Source organism: Pinus tabuliformis, chromosome 3_2 (genome assembly GCF_031772625.1).
Source record: "Pinus tabuliformis cultivar Carrire ecotype Pingquan chromosome 3_2, CPIR1, whole genome shotgun sequence".
NCBI lineage: Eukaryota > Viridiplantae > Streptophyta > Pinopsida > Pinales > Pinaceae > Pinus > Pinus tabuliformis.
In genome coordinates, this window is record NC_142302.1 from 994,122,488 (window position 1) to 994,138,789 (window position 16,302).

Here is a 16,302-nt window from a genome sequence, read left to right on the forward strand (position 1 = left end):
GATCCAGGTTATTGCATCTATATTTCTCAGCTAGGTCATTATCCCACGACAGGAGCCCACGTATGTTTGGATTTGTTAATGAAAAACTTGTTGGGGATAAATTTGTGTGTATCATTGTGATTGAGATCATTATTTAAATTTGCTTCTACTGAATATTTTGTTAGGAACCTACCGATGTGTTTATTCAGTAAGTTTTATGCTAGGAATTAAATGCCAAGTGTCGAGATCTGAAAACTAACAGTAAGCAGTCATAAACCTGTAAAAGAGTTTAATGAGTAAGAAATTAGATATTCTGATCCATTTATATAAAAATATAATACAGATTTTAACCCTGGAGATGATTTCTCTCTCAAGTAGTTTGTTTTTTGGGTCTCTAGCTCTATTGAACTTTCCTTTGTTTGAAACAAAAGGTTTTGTCACAATAAAACAAAGAATTTAAGAGGATAGCACCAATGACGGGTGATTTCCAATCTTGAATGGTTCTCTACTTGGTTGAGTCTCCAAACAAGGGGATCAATGGAAGTTTTGTTCGGCATGGATGGATATCAAAGATAAATAGGTGGCATTGGCAAACTTCTAAATTTACAAGGGTGAGAACAACGTAATGGATCACTCATGGCAGTTCAAGATCTATGAGAGGAAACGAGCATCTAGTAGTCAAGTCTTTGTTACCATCCTGTTAGTGAAAAAAATTTACCTTTGGCATTCCTCATCAATTCTTTCTTTGTTTGTTTATTTTAGAGAGTATTTTTTGTTCATAGTGTGGGTGTTAAATTGGTAACACTCCATAGTGTTATTAGAAGGAAAACTTATGTCACTTACATGTGGCATTAATATTGGAGGTTGTGACCAATTTGAGGTGCTATAAATATGTCAACTAAGGTGACTTATGGTGTGAGAAAAATGAATGGTAGCATTCACAAAAAAAGCTTGTTCATTATTTTCCCTCTCCACCTATGTGTCTATGAATGTAATATGTGTATACCGTAAATTCCTACTCTTTCAAGTTTGAAGTAAGGTTTCCATTTCAAACATGTACATACAAATATAATTGCTTACATGATAGAACTATTAATTTATGTTCACAAAAGCAACAATTTTCTAGGAGATAGAAAGTGAGCACAATGCAAATAATAAGGAATGATATTGACAAACATATGGTAAGACAAGAATGGAGACAAGAATGGTCAATTTCAAATGGTGAAAACAACAACATGGTACAAACAATTGTAGGAAGAGTGCAACCAAACCACATTATGGTGTAAAAATTAGTGAAAGCATTCAGCACCTGTTGGGAATATCTCATTTCCTCGTCCATCAACATCAAAAAGCATTGGAGGCCCTCCTTCCACAGCATATACATGTGCCCTATTTGTAAGTTTTGCTACTGTTATTTCTTTCTACAATGCAACCCAAGAAATAAGTACGCAATAAGTTACTAATTTCCATAAGCAAAATAAAACATAATTGAAATACTAAATAGATGAGCATAGAAGAAAAAAAATTGTAGGAATTCCAAAAATGAGGAAACTATAAGATATTTTATTATCCATTAGTGAACAGTTCTGGATTTTTTTGCCATGCCTCTTTCAGACCACTAGCTAATTCATGTACTCAGTTTGCAAACAATGCTAAATAGAACTCAACAAGGCATGCCACAAAGTAATATATAGTAAGGAGAACCCTAACATTTTAAAGAAAGGCCTTGGAGAAGGCATTTTCCAGACACAACAATTGAAGTAATTTCTATTTTGTTTTTCATGTGATAGATTCTACTAATAGCCATTTGCAAATATTTCCAATAACATAATTTAAAGAAAGACTCGTATGTTATCCACCATAGACCTTCCATGGATAGCAGATTACCAAAATTAGTTTAATTTTACTTCTTCATCAGTTCAATGTCATATTAACAACTAATATTGCATAGTAAGGCTAATAAGTGTCCCTGAAGCTGAACTGGCTTAACCGAAGAAATCTGTCACTAAAGATCAATTATGTAAATTTGTCTGTGAACATTTTCTAAATTGGAATTGGAATTCACAGAGAGATTAATTTGTTTTCAGGAAAAGAGGAGATGCAAAGAACCTCAGATCTGAAAACAAAAAAAAACTTAAGAAACAGAACTCAAATGATAGGCTTCAAAAATAGTTCCATGTGTTTATTCTCCAACAAATGCTTTTAAATCTATGTTGCTATGAAACTGATCCAGATCCACCACATTTTTGAAAAGCCAGGATCCAGATGTGGCGGGGAAACACCATATACAAAAAGTACAATATTTTTATAATTTTAAAAAGCATATTTAAAATTAAGAACATCATTTTTAGTTATCTTAAAATTAAAAAGATAATACCAATGGAAGAAGGGCCCACTTTGCTTTTTTTCGAAAGTTTATATGGTATTAAACATCTCCCCCAAAGTTGTAAACACATAAATTATGACCTTGATAATGTAGTTTTTTAAATTATTTAGGAAACAAATTATTCATGCTGCCCCAAAATCATAAACATGTGAATTTTTAATAATGTTAACATAGATTTTGAAATTAAAACAATTTAGAAAACTAATTACTCTTGCTAGCTATCATTTCATTGTTTGAAAATAATGTGCTGTGTATACCCAAAATCACATTAAGAGTTACTATGCAGCCGTAACATAGATAAAAAAGTCTATACTAAATAACATATATCTTGATAATTCTTTATAATAATCACAACGCAAGTGATAGTTGCTGAAAAATACTCAACGTCTTTATTACCAAGGTTTGTAGGATGAATAAATCCTTGACAAGTACTCCAAGATACAAACCAACTCCATTAGATGGGATAGGTACAATCATAATCTAGCAAAGCAAACTCCACTGTCATCGGTATTGTCTGCTAGCTCTCAAACTCACTCTCTCAAGAAAGAATAAGCAATGAAGAAAAGAGAAGAGATCACAAGCTCTACTACTTAACAACACAAACGAATAACTAGCTCTTCATCCTCCATGCTTTCTACAATATAGAGAATAAGAATAGGTAAGATAGAAAATAGAAAGGAAAATAAGAATAGGGTAGTCTCCAAATATAGCGCTCCTTTGTTGAGTGAAAACAATTGTGTATGAAGAAACTACTCCAAAATTTCACCCTCCTTCCATAATAACCACATACAAGCGAAAATACACTTGTCTATGGCTACTTGTGATGTTCCTACTTAGCAATTTTACTAAGTAATTACCAATTTGTCAATTTTGAAGTTTTGCAATTATAGACTTGGGAAAAGTGGGTTAGGAGGAACCCACTTGGCATTTTTGACTTGAGAAGGCTCCAACTTAGGAAAAAGAAGGCAAATCGATTTCTTAGTGGGAAGTGGGGGCCACCCCAAGAGGAATACGCACCCCTTCGAGAAAAATGCATTTGTGGACAGTGAGAGAGAGGAAGAGGGGTCGATGTATGAAACCTATTACCGCTCAAACTAGCAGGGGTCCTATAGGGCAACAAAGGAACTATACCCCACTGTCACCTCACCTAAGGCTCCCTGCTCTTTACAGGTTTTCACCAGTGGGAGGAGACCCAATATAATAAGGATCACAAAGATGAATGGATCAATGATAGGATGAAAGGTGATACTAGAAGCCTATTCACAAGAGAGGCTCAAATATATGGCTTGTTTGCTTGGAAGGCAAGATGAAAGGCTCTCTAGGAAGGGCTTAGGAGAATTCCAAGGGCTAGGGTTTGAGTATATGACTTGTCAAGGAGATTCCTAGACCCTAAAATCCTTGTGGAAACTTGGATTCCAAGTGGTCTTTGTGGAATTATCTTCAAAGGTTGTGGGACCACATGGGACCAAGTGAACCCAAAATTAAGTCAAGGGGATGGAATTGATCAACCAAGGGTGTGTTTGACCTAATTGAGGGGGAGAAAGGGATTAAAGGAGAAATTTTCTTTGAATTTCATGCAATAATCCCAATGACGACACTAGCCAGGGGCAACAAAGGGTAAGGATCAATCTCAGAGCTAGGGCTTGAAATATCTCAAGATCCCACCTTCAGAATAGCTTCAAATTTGGAGGGCTCCTGGGAAACAAAACAACGCAATAGAGGCTAGGAGATCAATTTTTTTTTATGGGTAACTTGTGAGAAATGTGATGCCCTAGGTCCCCTATGGAGGCTAGAACTAGAAGAAAGAGGGAGAGGTGATAAAGAATATGTTTTTGATGATCACCTATGGAGGACCAGTGCCTAATCCTTTGGGGGAAATGAAGTCAAGGATATTTCAATGATTGGAATGGATTCACTTAGTCAAGGAGGCCTATAAAACAATTTTGCATGGCAATTAGGGCATGGACAATTGCTTCAAGGTCTTTATACTTCAATATGCAATATGTGATGACTTACCAAGACAAAATTTCAACGAAATATATCTAGGAACATTCACTTATTCAAACATGGCCCATGACCTGATACAACACTATAAAAAGACAAATTTCCACCATTTCACACAAGAAAAGCAGCGAATTTCAGCCTAGTATAGCGAAAATCCCAAGCAACATGCATGTGACATAAGAAAAAGACAAATTAGCATTAAAAGAGAGCTTACATGTGAGAACAAGTATATCCAATCATCATCATATGCCAATATAGAAACTCCAACACAAAAATGAAGAGATCCAAACATCAAAAATCATCCATCCATCCAATTTCATCCTCCAAAGAATAGCGAAAATCTCCCAAGAGAGAATGATCCAAACCAAGTGATGATGATCCAAATGATTCATCACACTTGTATTTATACCCTTCCTAATGAATTTGATTTAGCTAATTAGGCCTAATTTAGCCCCTAGAATATAATAATGTGCAAAATAACAATAACATTTGGTGACAAGCCCACCAAATAGCTCAATAATGCATGAATACGCCTCTCAAGAGTGTCAAACGATCAACAAAGTGAGTCGTTGGGCCTCTAAGGAGGCCTAATGAAGTCCAAATAGTGCCATGATGTAGAAATAGACTCTCAACATAGTGGGCAAGGGGTACGCCCTTTGTTCTCCAAGCAAGAACATGTCGAGCTCCCAAGTGGGTGTGGGGGCGCAAGATCATCCTCATGAGTCTCCAAATGGATCGGAAGTGCCTATAGACCATCTATAAGGGCTAGAATGATGACATAAGCCCTGCCTCTGCAGCGGGGAACAATCCTCTAGATCTTGGAACATCTGCCAAGTGTATGGCGCATCTGTGGAGCCGATTGGGCATGGTGAACCAGGTGCATCACCCTCATCCCATATAGGTGGAATATGAGCAATCAACAAATGTTGTTAGGGATCCATGAAGTAATCTTGGCTATGGTGGAGGTCCATGGCACTCAACATTCACCCTACAAGTGCCAATGTGGCCCTTTGGAGGGCTAGGACCAATGTTGCACGAAGCGGGGACGAAACGGGGGCGTTTTTTGGAAGCGGGGACACAGAAGCGTCATTTTCCAAAAATCTAGGAAGCGAAGCATCTCGAAAGCGTCTATTATATATATATATATATATATATATATATATATATTTGCATTTATATTTAAAAAAACATCCAAAATACCAAATTAGTTGTAGAAGACATGAAAACATGCATATTTTTACATAACTCAAGATAGATATGGCATCCATTGTACATCAATGATTAATTATTCCAGCATCTCTTGTCTAGCCTTTGCCTCTACTTCAATTCTATAGGGATTTTAGTCAACATTGCCTAATTTTGATCAAACAGCTTAATCCAAGCCTTATAATATGGTAGAGAAAGCTTAACATGCCTGATCAATGATTTTGACTTGAGTGAAGGGTACATAATTGCTAAGGCCATGACAAAGGAGTTCAACAATCAATAACACCAACACTAGGGTACATATAGGGCTTGTTGCTCTTGATTAAATGCCAATCACATGCCCTCATACATGATATAATCCAATGAAACACCACAATCCCATTGATCCTGAAAACTATTAAGTCTACTGAATTTTGAATGGGATATGAAATTCTATTTTCTCCATATGAAGTCAGATGAGGTTGGAACCACTCTCAAACATCCTGAGTCATTTCATGGTAATGTTAAAAATTTAAGTAGAAGGATGGAAATGAAAGATAAAGGAGAATGTCACTTTTACTTTAAGAATTTAACATTACCATTAGGGAGCATCTAGGAAGCGTCTAGGGAGCATCAAGGAGCACCTTCAGAGTATTTGGAAAGTGTAGTTCCTCACAAAACAGTTCGAAATTTCCAAAAACAAAAAAAGCCTCGCGGAACCATCCACCTTCTCTCAAATCCGCGATGGATACACGCCCGAACCTCCACAGATCCGCACCCGATCCTTTCTGGATCCGCGGATCGGGAAATAGGAGCTGAGGATTGGGCCCACACGAATCTAATTTTGCAGGAATCGTCAAAAAAAGGAGGAACCGCGAATCCGATTTTCTGATCCGGGGTTCCGCTGAAGGATCGGTGGTGGATCCGTACAGGACGCGGATCTGCCTTTGGATCCTTGTGGCAGGGGACGATTCCTGCAACACTAGTTCAAACAATGCAAGGGAGAGTCGTAAAATAGCAAATCTGGGAGCATCATCGCTTCCGCAAGATTCTGAAAGTGCAACAACCTCCGTGGTTAAACGAGAAGAACAACAAGAATGTGATGGACATGATGCCACAAGTTCAGGTTTAGAAGGGAAGGACACCTCACATTTCAAACAAGATGATCCTGATGTGGATCAAAAGCAAACAAAGCAGCACTTTGCTCAACGTTCTCGTGTTTGGAAACTTTAGTACATTTCTGAACTTGAAAGAAATCTCAGTGCTTTACACGCTAAAGTGTCAGAAGTGTCAGAAGAGGTGGCTTTCTTGAATCAACGACGCCTTATTTTGACTTTAGAGAATCAGGTTCTCAAGCAGCGTATAATTGGACTTGCTCAAGATAAGTTAATCAAAGATGTTCAACATGAATTGCTAATAAAGGAGACACAAAGATTGAAACATTTGTACCAACAACAACAAATGCAGTAGGATTCGATGGTTGCGCCGAGGACCATGATTGTAAACAACACAATTTTTCCTCGCTTAATCTTTCGACTTCGAATGAATGCGCTAGTCATCACTCTCATCCACCGTTAATGGCACCAACTCAATGATAAGAAATTAGGGAATCTGGTATCGATTTCTTCAGAGTGAAATCAACCTTCTATGACAGAGATAACTTCTGCAGTATACCTTTGAATTCCTAGCTCGTGCTCTGTAATTTATTCAACCACCAACATGTACCCTCTTTCACTTCTCTCTCAAAACCTGATTTTACATTGATCGGCCTTGATCCGAGTTTTGGCCATTCTTGGCCCTTCCTTCACTCCACTCCACGCAAATCTTGCAGAGGTCTCAGATTCCTCACGGACTTTACACATCAGCGGAGGTCACTGTCTCCTCAATAACGCACAGCTTCAAGCCATGGCTCTGATACCAATTAAAGGATATTAAAGAAAATAAAAACCTAAATTCAAGAGAGACAAAGACATGGCGGAAAAGGCTTATGAGCCTCAATGCATACTATGTATACAAATAATGAGAATGATAAAATATAAATACATCAAGATTATGTCTCGAGATAGTTTGTCTATCTTGGACACACAATCACTTTGGTTGAGAGAACATCTCAACCACACACCAATCTAGGAGCCTAACTAGTTGGAGAGAATCTCTCAACCAACTAGACCTAAACAAACTCCGAAGTTTGAGGAACAGTCTCATTCTAGAATAGACAAGTAGAAATTATTCCAAGTTTAATAATTTCTTATTTTGGACTTATTGATTGTTTTATGAGAGTGTGAGGCTAACAAAAACCCTAGTTGTAGGTCTGAAGTCAACGCAGTCAAAGTGCTCCAATTGCCTCAGTTTGTGTGCCCAAAAATTCGGTCTATCCAAACAAAAATCCTCCCAAAAGACTGAACTCAAATAGCCTAGAAAGTCAAAGTCAACACTGGTCAACGCTTGGTCAAAGTGTAGAAAAGTTTCAGATTTCAACCAATTGTAATTTCTCCTTCCGCTAACTTGCACATGTGAAGATATGACCTGCAATTTCAGATGTATCGAACCCAAGAAGAGATGATGAGAAGATGTGATGATTGTTGCTTTGGGGTAGCATCGAATGCGCTCTAGCCACGAAAATTGTTGGAGAGGCTTAAGCACATGAGATCTCCAATACCCAGAAAGGGTTTGGGCAGAATCTAAACAGTATGGGAGATATTAAAATAATTAATATTTTTAATGAAGTCCCTAAAAGTCTAAACTTAGGGAAAATAAAATATTAATGTGAATTAATATAAAACTGAGTTAGAATGGTCCAAAAGTCATGGATCAAGCCAGATCTAATATTAGCCGTCGATTAGGGACTTAATCTCGGCCGTTGAATTGTCAACAAGAAAAGTATAAGAGGAGGCTTGAGGGTCACTTGGAGAACACACCGAGTTGATCAAGAATTCAACTTTCTGGGGCAGGGCTTGCTGAGGAAATCGAAGGAGTGATCAGAGTCGCAGCTGAGCGGCAGTGAATACAGAAGCAGAGAGGCATAGAGGGTACCGGCAACATCAACGCAGAAGCTGGGAGAGAGGGACGCAGAGCCAGCTAGAGGCCACGCAGAGCCAGTCAGGGCCCACGCAAAGGCAGCCAGGAGCTGCGCAGTGCCAGAGAGAGCCAGTGTGGGTGACGCAGAGGCTCTAGAGGCTGACGCAGTGCCTCCAGAGGCTAACGCAGGGCGAGTTGGGGTGATGCTGGGCCAAAGAGGCTGACGCAGTCCCTAGAGGCAGACATTGGGGATTTCGTGGGGCAGATTGGAGCTGAGAGTTGTGGGATTGTTCATCTGGGGTTTTAGCCGGAATATTTGTCTCCGACTGAGAGGTACTACTACCGAGATCATTCTCTATTGGGTGAGCCGGTTTGGCACCCAGATTGTATTCTGAAACTGCTTAATAATAAAACCCTCAGATAGCTGCACCGATTTTCCCGCATTGGGTTTTTCCGGGGACATTAGTCCAAAAACAACGGTGTCACTTGTGTGCTTGTTTTTTCTTCAGTTGATGATCTGTAATGTGTTGAGCATGTACTCGTTAATTAAACAGAACAAGTAAGAAGAAATAAATCAGAAAGTACATGAAGGATTTCTCACAGTTAGACTTAGAAATTCCAACATGGTATCAGAGGGTGGTTGCAGATCACAGGAGAACTGAGGGCATCAGTCGAGCAGAGCAGCAGCAGCAGAAACAGTTGTCCCGAGTGACAAAAGTTGTTCCTAGCGGAGAAGCAGCAAGGAAGGGGTGACGTAGTGCCTACGTCATCAAGTTTGAGCTGGGAGGAGGATCAGCGCAGTGGCAGAAGGGAGCAGACCTGACCTACGCAATGCCCAGTCATCTTTCTCAATCAGGAAGGATTGACGCCCGTGGCCAGGAGGTGCGGATTTTGTTGGTGTCGGGATTGTGCAGAGCCTAGAAGCTCTAACCTTCAGTTTGCTGAGGCATAGGAGGTTGTGGGTAAGTTGCGGAGTGAAGCTGGTGGGGTACTGTGGTCAGAACAATACCTAACAGGGCAAGACCAAGGAGGAGGGAGTTGCTACCGAGGATTTCTAACCAAGAAATCCGAATCAATGGTGCAGCTGCACTAACGATCGAAGTGGGGGCATCTCGACATTGGCAGAGGGGTTTCCAGGAGGGAAATCAAGGCTCAGAGGGAGTCACACCAAGAACTTCCAGAAGGGAAGTAGAGGAGCAGCGAAATGGCAGTGAACGGGGTAAGAGACCAGGACAGACTGGACGAAGCCTCAAACTTCGTAGTCTGGAAGGCTAGAATCTTGTCCGTTCTAGACAGGAATCATCTCAAGCACTTCGCCTTGAAAACGATAGCGATCCTAGTTGACCCAGTTGAGAACAATAAGTATGAGGAAGCAATGGCGAGGGCCAAGAGCATCATCCTTAACGGGGTCAAGGACCATGTAGTACCACATATTGCTGAAAAGGAGATGTGGGAGGCCTTGACGAAATTGTATCAGCATACTTCCGTGCAGAGGAAGATGCTACTAGAAAATTAGCTACAGTCATACCAGATGCAGAAGGGAGAACAGATCGACACCTTCCTCGGTCGATTGAAGGAGATCCGGGATCCGCTGACTTCCACAGCGGCCATGCCGGATCAAGAATTGATGGTGAGGACAGCCCTGAACACAGTCTCAGAAGACTGGGAGGTGTTTGTCCAAAGCATACTAGACAGGTCGACCCTTCCAGATTGGGAGGAATTGTGGGTGACTCTTCGCCAAGAGATCAGAAAGCTTACCAAGGCGGGAAGCAGTGGCAAGGGGGTCGGAATCAAGGAGGAAGAGGAGGATGTTGCCCTAGCATCTAAGGGAAAGCAAGAGAAACGAAAGAAGAAGGACCTCTCCAAGCTCAGTTACTTCCACTGTGGGGAATTGGGTCACTATGCGAGCCAGTGTCCGAGGAAGAAGAGCAAGGGAGAGGCTTCTGAGACCAAGGCTGCACCAGCAAGGGCGGAGAAAGAAGTGGAAACAGATGATGACTGTGCCATGAGTGCTCATGCGCCACTTGAGAGGAAGTGGGGGGACATCAAGCTATAGTCAGACGGACTACAAGCGATGAGGGGCAGGATCCTCAAGGTACCCAACCTCTTGGATTATACCTTGCTACGAGAGCCCCAAAGAGGAGTAGCAGGACTGGCGGATGTCAGTAGAGACGGATGCGGATGGAGCGACAAAGGGAGCTACAGTGCAGGAGTCCCAAGACAGCGTGAGGCAGCAGTGCGAGATGCACAAAGTTGTTGCAGCAACGCAGAGGTCAGAGAGGGAGCACTTGTCAGTGACAGAGGGAGCTTCAACATCAAGAGTGTTTCTAGCCTGACGGAGATGTCAGAGTTGGGAGATCAGTTACTTACTTCTCAGTAACTGAGTTGCAGTGCAGCAGTTAGCAGTGGTAGTGCTATGGGCAGCACGATGCAGCATGATGAGAGGGGTTGCAGTGCAGATGCAGTAGTGGCAGTGGCAGGGCCATGGGTAGCAGTACATGATGCAACAGTGCAGAGGATGTTGGGCAGCAGGCCTAGCATCAACACAGGGATCGATGCCGGATGATCAGGGTGATGCTCAGTGAGGAGTATTACTAGAGCACAGTCCTCGCTAAGAGGGAGTGTTGATTTGGGGTAGCATCGGATGTGCTCTAGCCACGAAAATTGGTGGAGAGGCTAAAGCACATGAGATCTCCAATACCCAGAAAGGGTTTGGGCAGAATCTAAACAGTTTGGGAGATATTAAAATAATTAATATTTTTAATGAAGTCCCTAAGTCTAAACTTAGGGAAAATAAAATATTAATGTGAATTAATATAAAACTAAGTTAGAATGGTCCAAAAGTCATGGATCAAGCCAAATCTAATATTAGTCGTTGATTAGGGACTTAATCTCGGCCGTTGAATTGTCAACAAGAAAAGTATAAGAGAAGGCTTGAGGGTCACTTGGAGAACACACCGAGTTGATCAAGAATTCGATTTTCTAGGGCAGGGCTTGCTGAGGAAATCGAAGGAGTGATCAGAGTTGCAGCTGAGGGGCAATGAATACAGAAGCAGAGAGGCAAAGAGGGTACCGGGAGCATCAACGCAGAAGCTTGGAGAGAGGGACGCAGAGCCAGCTAAAGGCCATGTAGAGCCAGTCAGGGCCCACGCAGAGGCAGCCAGGAGCTGCGCAGTGCCAGAGAGAGCCAGTGTGGGTGACACAAAGGCTCTAGAGGCTAACGCAGTGCCTCCAAAGGCTGACGCAAGGCGAGTTGGGGTGACGCTGAGCTAGAGAGGCTAACGCAGTCCCTAAAGGCAAACGCTGGGGATTTCGTGGGGCAGATTGGAGCTGAGAGCTGTGGGATTGTTCATCCGGGGTTTTAGCCGGAATATCTGTCTCCAACTGAGAGGTACTACTGTCGAGATCATTCTCTGTTGGGTGAGCCGGTTTGGCACCCAGATTGTATTCTGAAACTGCTTAATAATAAAACCCTCAGATAGTTGCACCAGTTTTCTCGCATTGGGTTTTTCCGAGGACATTAGTCCAAAAACAACAGTGTCACTTGTGTGTTTGTTTTTCCTTCAGTTGATGATCTGTAATGTGTTGAGCATGTACTTGTATTTATTTTCAGTATTTACATGGTAAATAACTTGTTAATTAAACAGAACAAGTAGGCAGAAATAAATCAGAAAGTACATGAAGGATTTCTAGCAGTTAGACTTAGAAATTCCAACAATGATGATGTCTAAAATTAGGCTCCTTGATTTGTATTTATATGTGTTGGAAGAAGGTTGATTTGTCTTTAAGCCGACCTTGACAATTTGGACATTGTGGGCTTCACTTCAAAAATACACTTTCTCTTGTCCAAATCAAGTGCTTCAAGGGTCAAAATTGGTCCCTCTCAGAAAGAGGAATCTAGTCCCATGATTGGAATTTGTCACTGAGTTACCAAATTAACAAGGGAAAACCCAGAAAAATGCTTCTCTTCTTTCAAAATCTGCTTACAAAGAGGATTCCAAGACCCAAAGACCAAAGCCCAAAATCCTCCCAAGTACCAAGTCATCCCGTCAACAAAGTCTTCTTCAAGGCAACTTCCAATCTTCGACCTACTACAACTTCGTCCCATAATTTTGGCTCTACAACTACTTCCCCAAATTTCGGCCCTGCAATTTCAGCCTCCTGCAACTTCACAACCCCTAGCAACTTCACACGTGTGGGCAAGAAAATATAATCTTCCAAAGATTTTGACTTCTGCTCCTCTTCTTCATCCTCCCAACTACTCTTTCTCTTCTTCGCTGTTGTAGATCTAACTTGAGATGAGATGTCCTCCAAGTGAGCCGAATTCCTCCTTTATATAGCCTTTCTTAAGGGTCAAATCACCCTCCTTTAGGCTGACTTGATCTACACTAGGGCCGACTTGGCCTTTGGATACAAAAATGGCTTTTTATTGATAAAATAAATATCTTTCCTTATTACAATGAGTCCAAATGGGACTATGACAAATGACATTATTTCTTCTTTGTCCTAGAAAGACCTAAAAGCACGAAGAACATGCTTTGATCTAGATTTGAGCATGAAACCCATGCTTTATATATAAATATTTTTCTTCCTTCTTTTTCTTTCTTTATACAAAGTATACAATGTCATGATTGCAAAATAGGTCATTATGAAGACTAAACCTAGTTACAATTTCCAATAATAATGAGTTCATGCCATGTGTTAGCACTACTAGATTTCACTCAGTCATTTGTGCTTGAGTGTGACGCTTTGGGGACAGGGATAGGACCGTGTTAATGCAAAATCACCACCCCATTGCCTTTGCAAGCCACAAACTCAAGGATTATGAGCGGCATTATTCTATATATGATAAAAAATGTGTCTGCCATTATGCATGCACTAGCCAAGTTTAGACAGTACCTAGTGAGGAACAAGTTTAAAGTTAATACTTATCATAACAACTTACAATTCCTCATGGAGCAAAAGGAATTGAGCACAAGGCAGCGTATGTGGATCAGCAAACTATAGGCATACGATTTTGAGATTGAGTATGTTAAGGACAAGAACAATGTGGTAGCAGACGTCGTTTCCAAAATGCCATCCACCCTCTCATAGATAATATGGAAGACTAGAAATCCCTCCTAGTGGAATTCTCCAAAAACAAATTCGCTTGCGAGATCCTTGATGGGCTAGTCCACGAAGATTGGTACCGTGTCGTTGATGACATTACTTACTGCAAAGATCGGATTTACTTGGTGTCGGAATCTCAACTCAAAGAAAAGATCATGTAGGCAACACACAATGCATCTCTAGCAGGTCACCAAGGATACTTGAAACCCTATAAGCATATCAAGGAGAGGTTCAAATGGAAAGGCCTCAAGACAGATGTGTTGAGGTTTGTAAGAGAATGCAATGACCGCCAACAAAACAAAGCAAAGCATAGTCATCCAACAAGGTTGCTTCAACCACTTCCCATCCTGAAGCAAAAACGGGAAAGCATTTCCATGTATTTCATCACAAGATTGCCCCAGGTGCAGGGGAAGTATTTTATTTATGTGGTGGTGGGCAGGCTCACTAAGTTTGCACACTTCTTCACCATATCTTCCAAATATTCAACAGTAAAAGTGGTCGAGTTGTTCTTCAGGGAGGTATTCAAGTTGCATGGGCTGCCAACGATCATTGTGAGCAGCAGGACAGTATGTTCATGCGAGGATTCTGCGAGTAGTTGTTCAGACTAGTTGGGACAGAACTAACACCTAGTACTAGTTACCACCCACAGGCTGATGGACAAACCAAGATAGTTAACAAATGGTTGGAGGGCTATCTCAAAAACTATGTATCTGGGCAACAGAAAGCATGGGTAAAGTGCTTAAAATATTATAACACCACATACCACATGTCAATTGGAATGACACCCTTCAAGACCCTATATCGATACAAAAGTCCAGCATTTGTGGATATGGTATTTGGGGATAGTCGAGCTCCTCTAGCTAAGGACTAGGTTCAGGAGAGCCAGGAGATATGGAGGCAGTGTTGCAGCATGGAGACAAAGAATGGGCAGTAGAGTGCTAAATTTCTGACCAAAGACAGCCAAAGCAACCTAGACAGTATCTAGATGAAATCACTCCGCAAACATCAAAAAGTTTTTGCAGACATTCCTCTAGGTAGACCTCTAGATAGAGGATTTGAGCATGTGATAGTATTGGAAGAGGGGGTGCAAGTTGTTATAACTAGTGCTTATCGTCATCCCAATATTTATAAGAATGAAATTGAGAAGGCTATCAAAGAACTGCTAAGATTGGGCCACAGTCATCCTAGTTCTAGCCCCTTTGCTTCTTCAGTGGTGATGGCTAAGAAGAAGGACAACATCTTGAGGATGTGCATTCATTACTGGGCACTTAATAAAAGAACAATCAAAAACTGATACCCCATTCCAAGGATTGATAAGCCGGTGGATGAACTAAGTGGAGCAAAGTATTTTTCAAAGATAGATCTTTGCTCTGGCTACCATCAACTCCGAGTTCAGGAGCAACATATCCTGAAGGCTGATTTCAGGTGCCATTATGGGCACTATGAGTTTTTGATTATGCCATGTGGGCTAACTATGAGTTTCATATGTATGAGAGTTTCACTCTTGTACTCTCCCTTCCAAACACATGAGAGTACCATCTTCATTTGACTATTGGCTGCAATATCTGAGAATGAATTCTGCGATAAAACATATACAATCGTTTGACTATAGATGACCACTCCCAAGGATCAATCCATGCATAATTGATCTTCAATCTAGCTGGTTGGTTTTGTTTGCAACATCTTTCTGATGAGTGATTTTTCTTGCCACAATGGTGACAAGGATGGAGATCAAAACAATGATCTTCCATATGACCGGTTCTTTGACAATGTTGGCATTTGGGCTTTTCTTCAACTTTCTCATTGCTTTCTGATGTTACTTGATCAAGAAATCCTCCACTAATAAACTTGATTGGTTTTGAATAATTTGGGATATGCAAGTTGTTGTCATCTTTGTCATATCCTAAACCACGTTGATTTTTGTTACATTGGATTTCCTCCCACAGTTTGATGATTGGCTTGGAATAAGAAAGTTGAACTTGATCATGGACAACTTCTACACTTGAAGTTGTATGGTTGACTGGCTTGGAATCATCATCTTCTGCATTTGAATTTGTATTGTTGAAAGGCTTTGAAACACGACCCTTCTGTTGCATCTCATCACGTTGTAGTTGTGATTCAAGTTGGAGAAATTCAATGGTCTCATGTGCATAATGTAGATGCTTTTTGATATCAGCAAGAATCGCTTTGTTGATTTTCACTGTGTCCTCAGCAGAGGATAGTATCAAATTGTTAAGAACCTCTAATGGAATGTTTTGCTTCATTTGAACTCACGCTCATTAATTTTAACACTTGCTTGATTTTTCAAACTCGCTCGCTTGAACTTGTTTGCTTAAACTTGCTTTCTTGAATTCCACGCTCGCTTGATCTTAGAGTTGTGCTTTTCTTTGCTTTGTTCACTTGATTTGACAAGTTTAGGGTATCAGCTACCACCGAAAATTCACCCAGGTTAATGATTTTACAATGAGATGTAATGAGCATATGACTTCTTATTTGACTGTTAAGAACTCAACCCCTATCAATTTTACTTAATGATTACTTTAGGGTGTCGGGCTCCACCGATCATGCACCCAATTACAATCAATGACTCTAGCTTGACCTTGACTTTGACTTGATTGACT

The 16,302-nt window shown here is 40.8% G+C and overlaps 1 protein-coding gene across 1 annotated transcript in view; it reads right to left on the bottom strand.

The window, feature by feature from the left end:
* Positions 1–1,268: 1,268 nt before the first annotated feature.
* Positions 1,269–16,302, bottom strand: part of LOC149183957 (uncharacterized) — a 35,456-nt gene continuing 20,422 nt past the window's right edge. The window contains exon 3 of the mRNA XM_089415158.1: positions 1,269–1,400. Within this exon, the coding sequence (XP_089271284.1) occupies positions 1,269–1,400 (132 nt within the window). The remainder of the gene's footprint in view (positions 1,401–16,302) is intronic.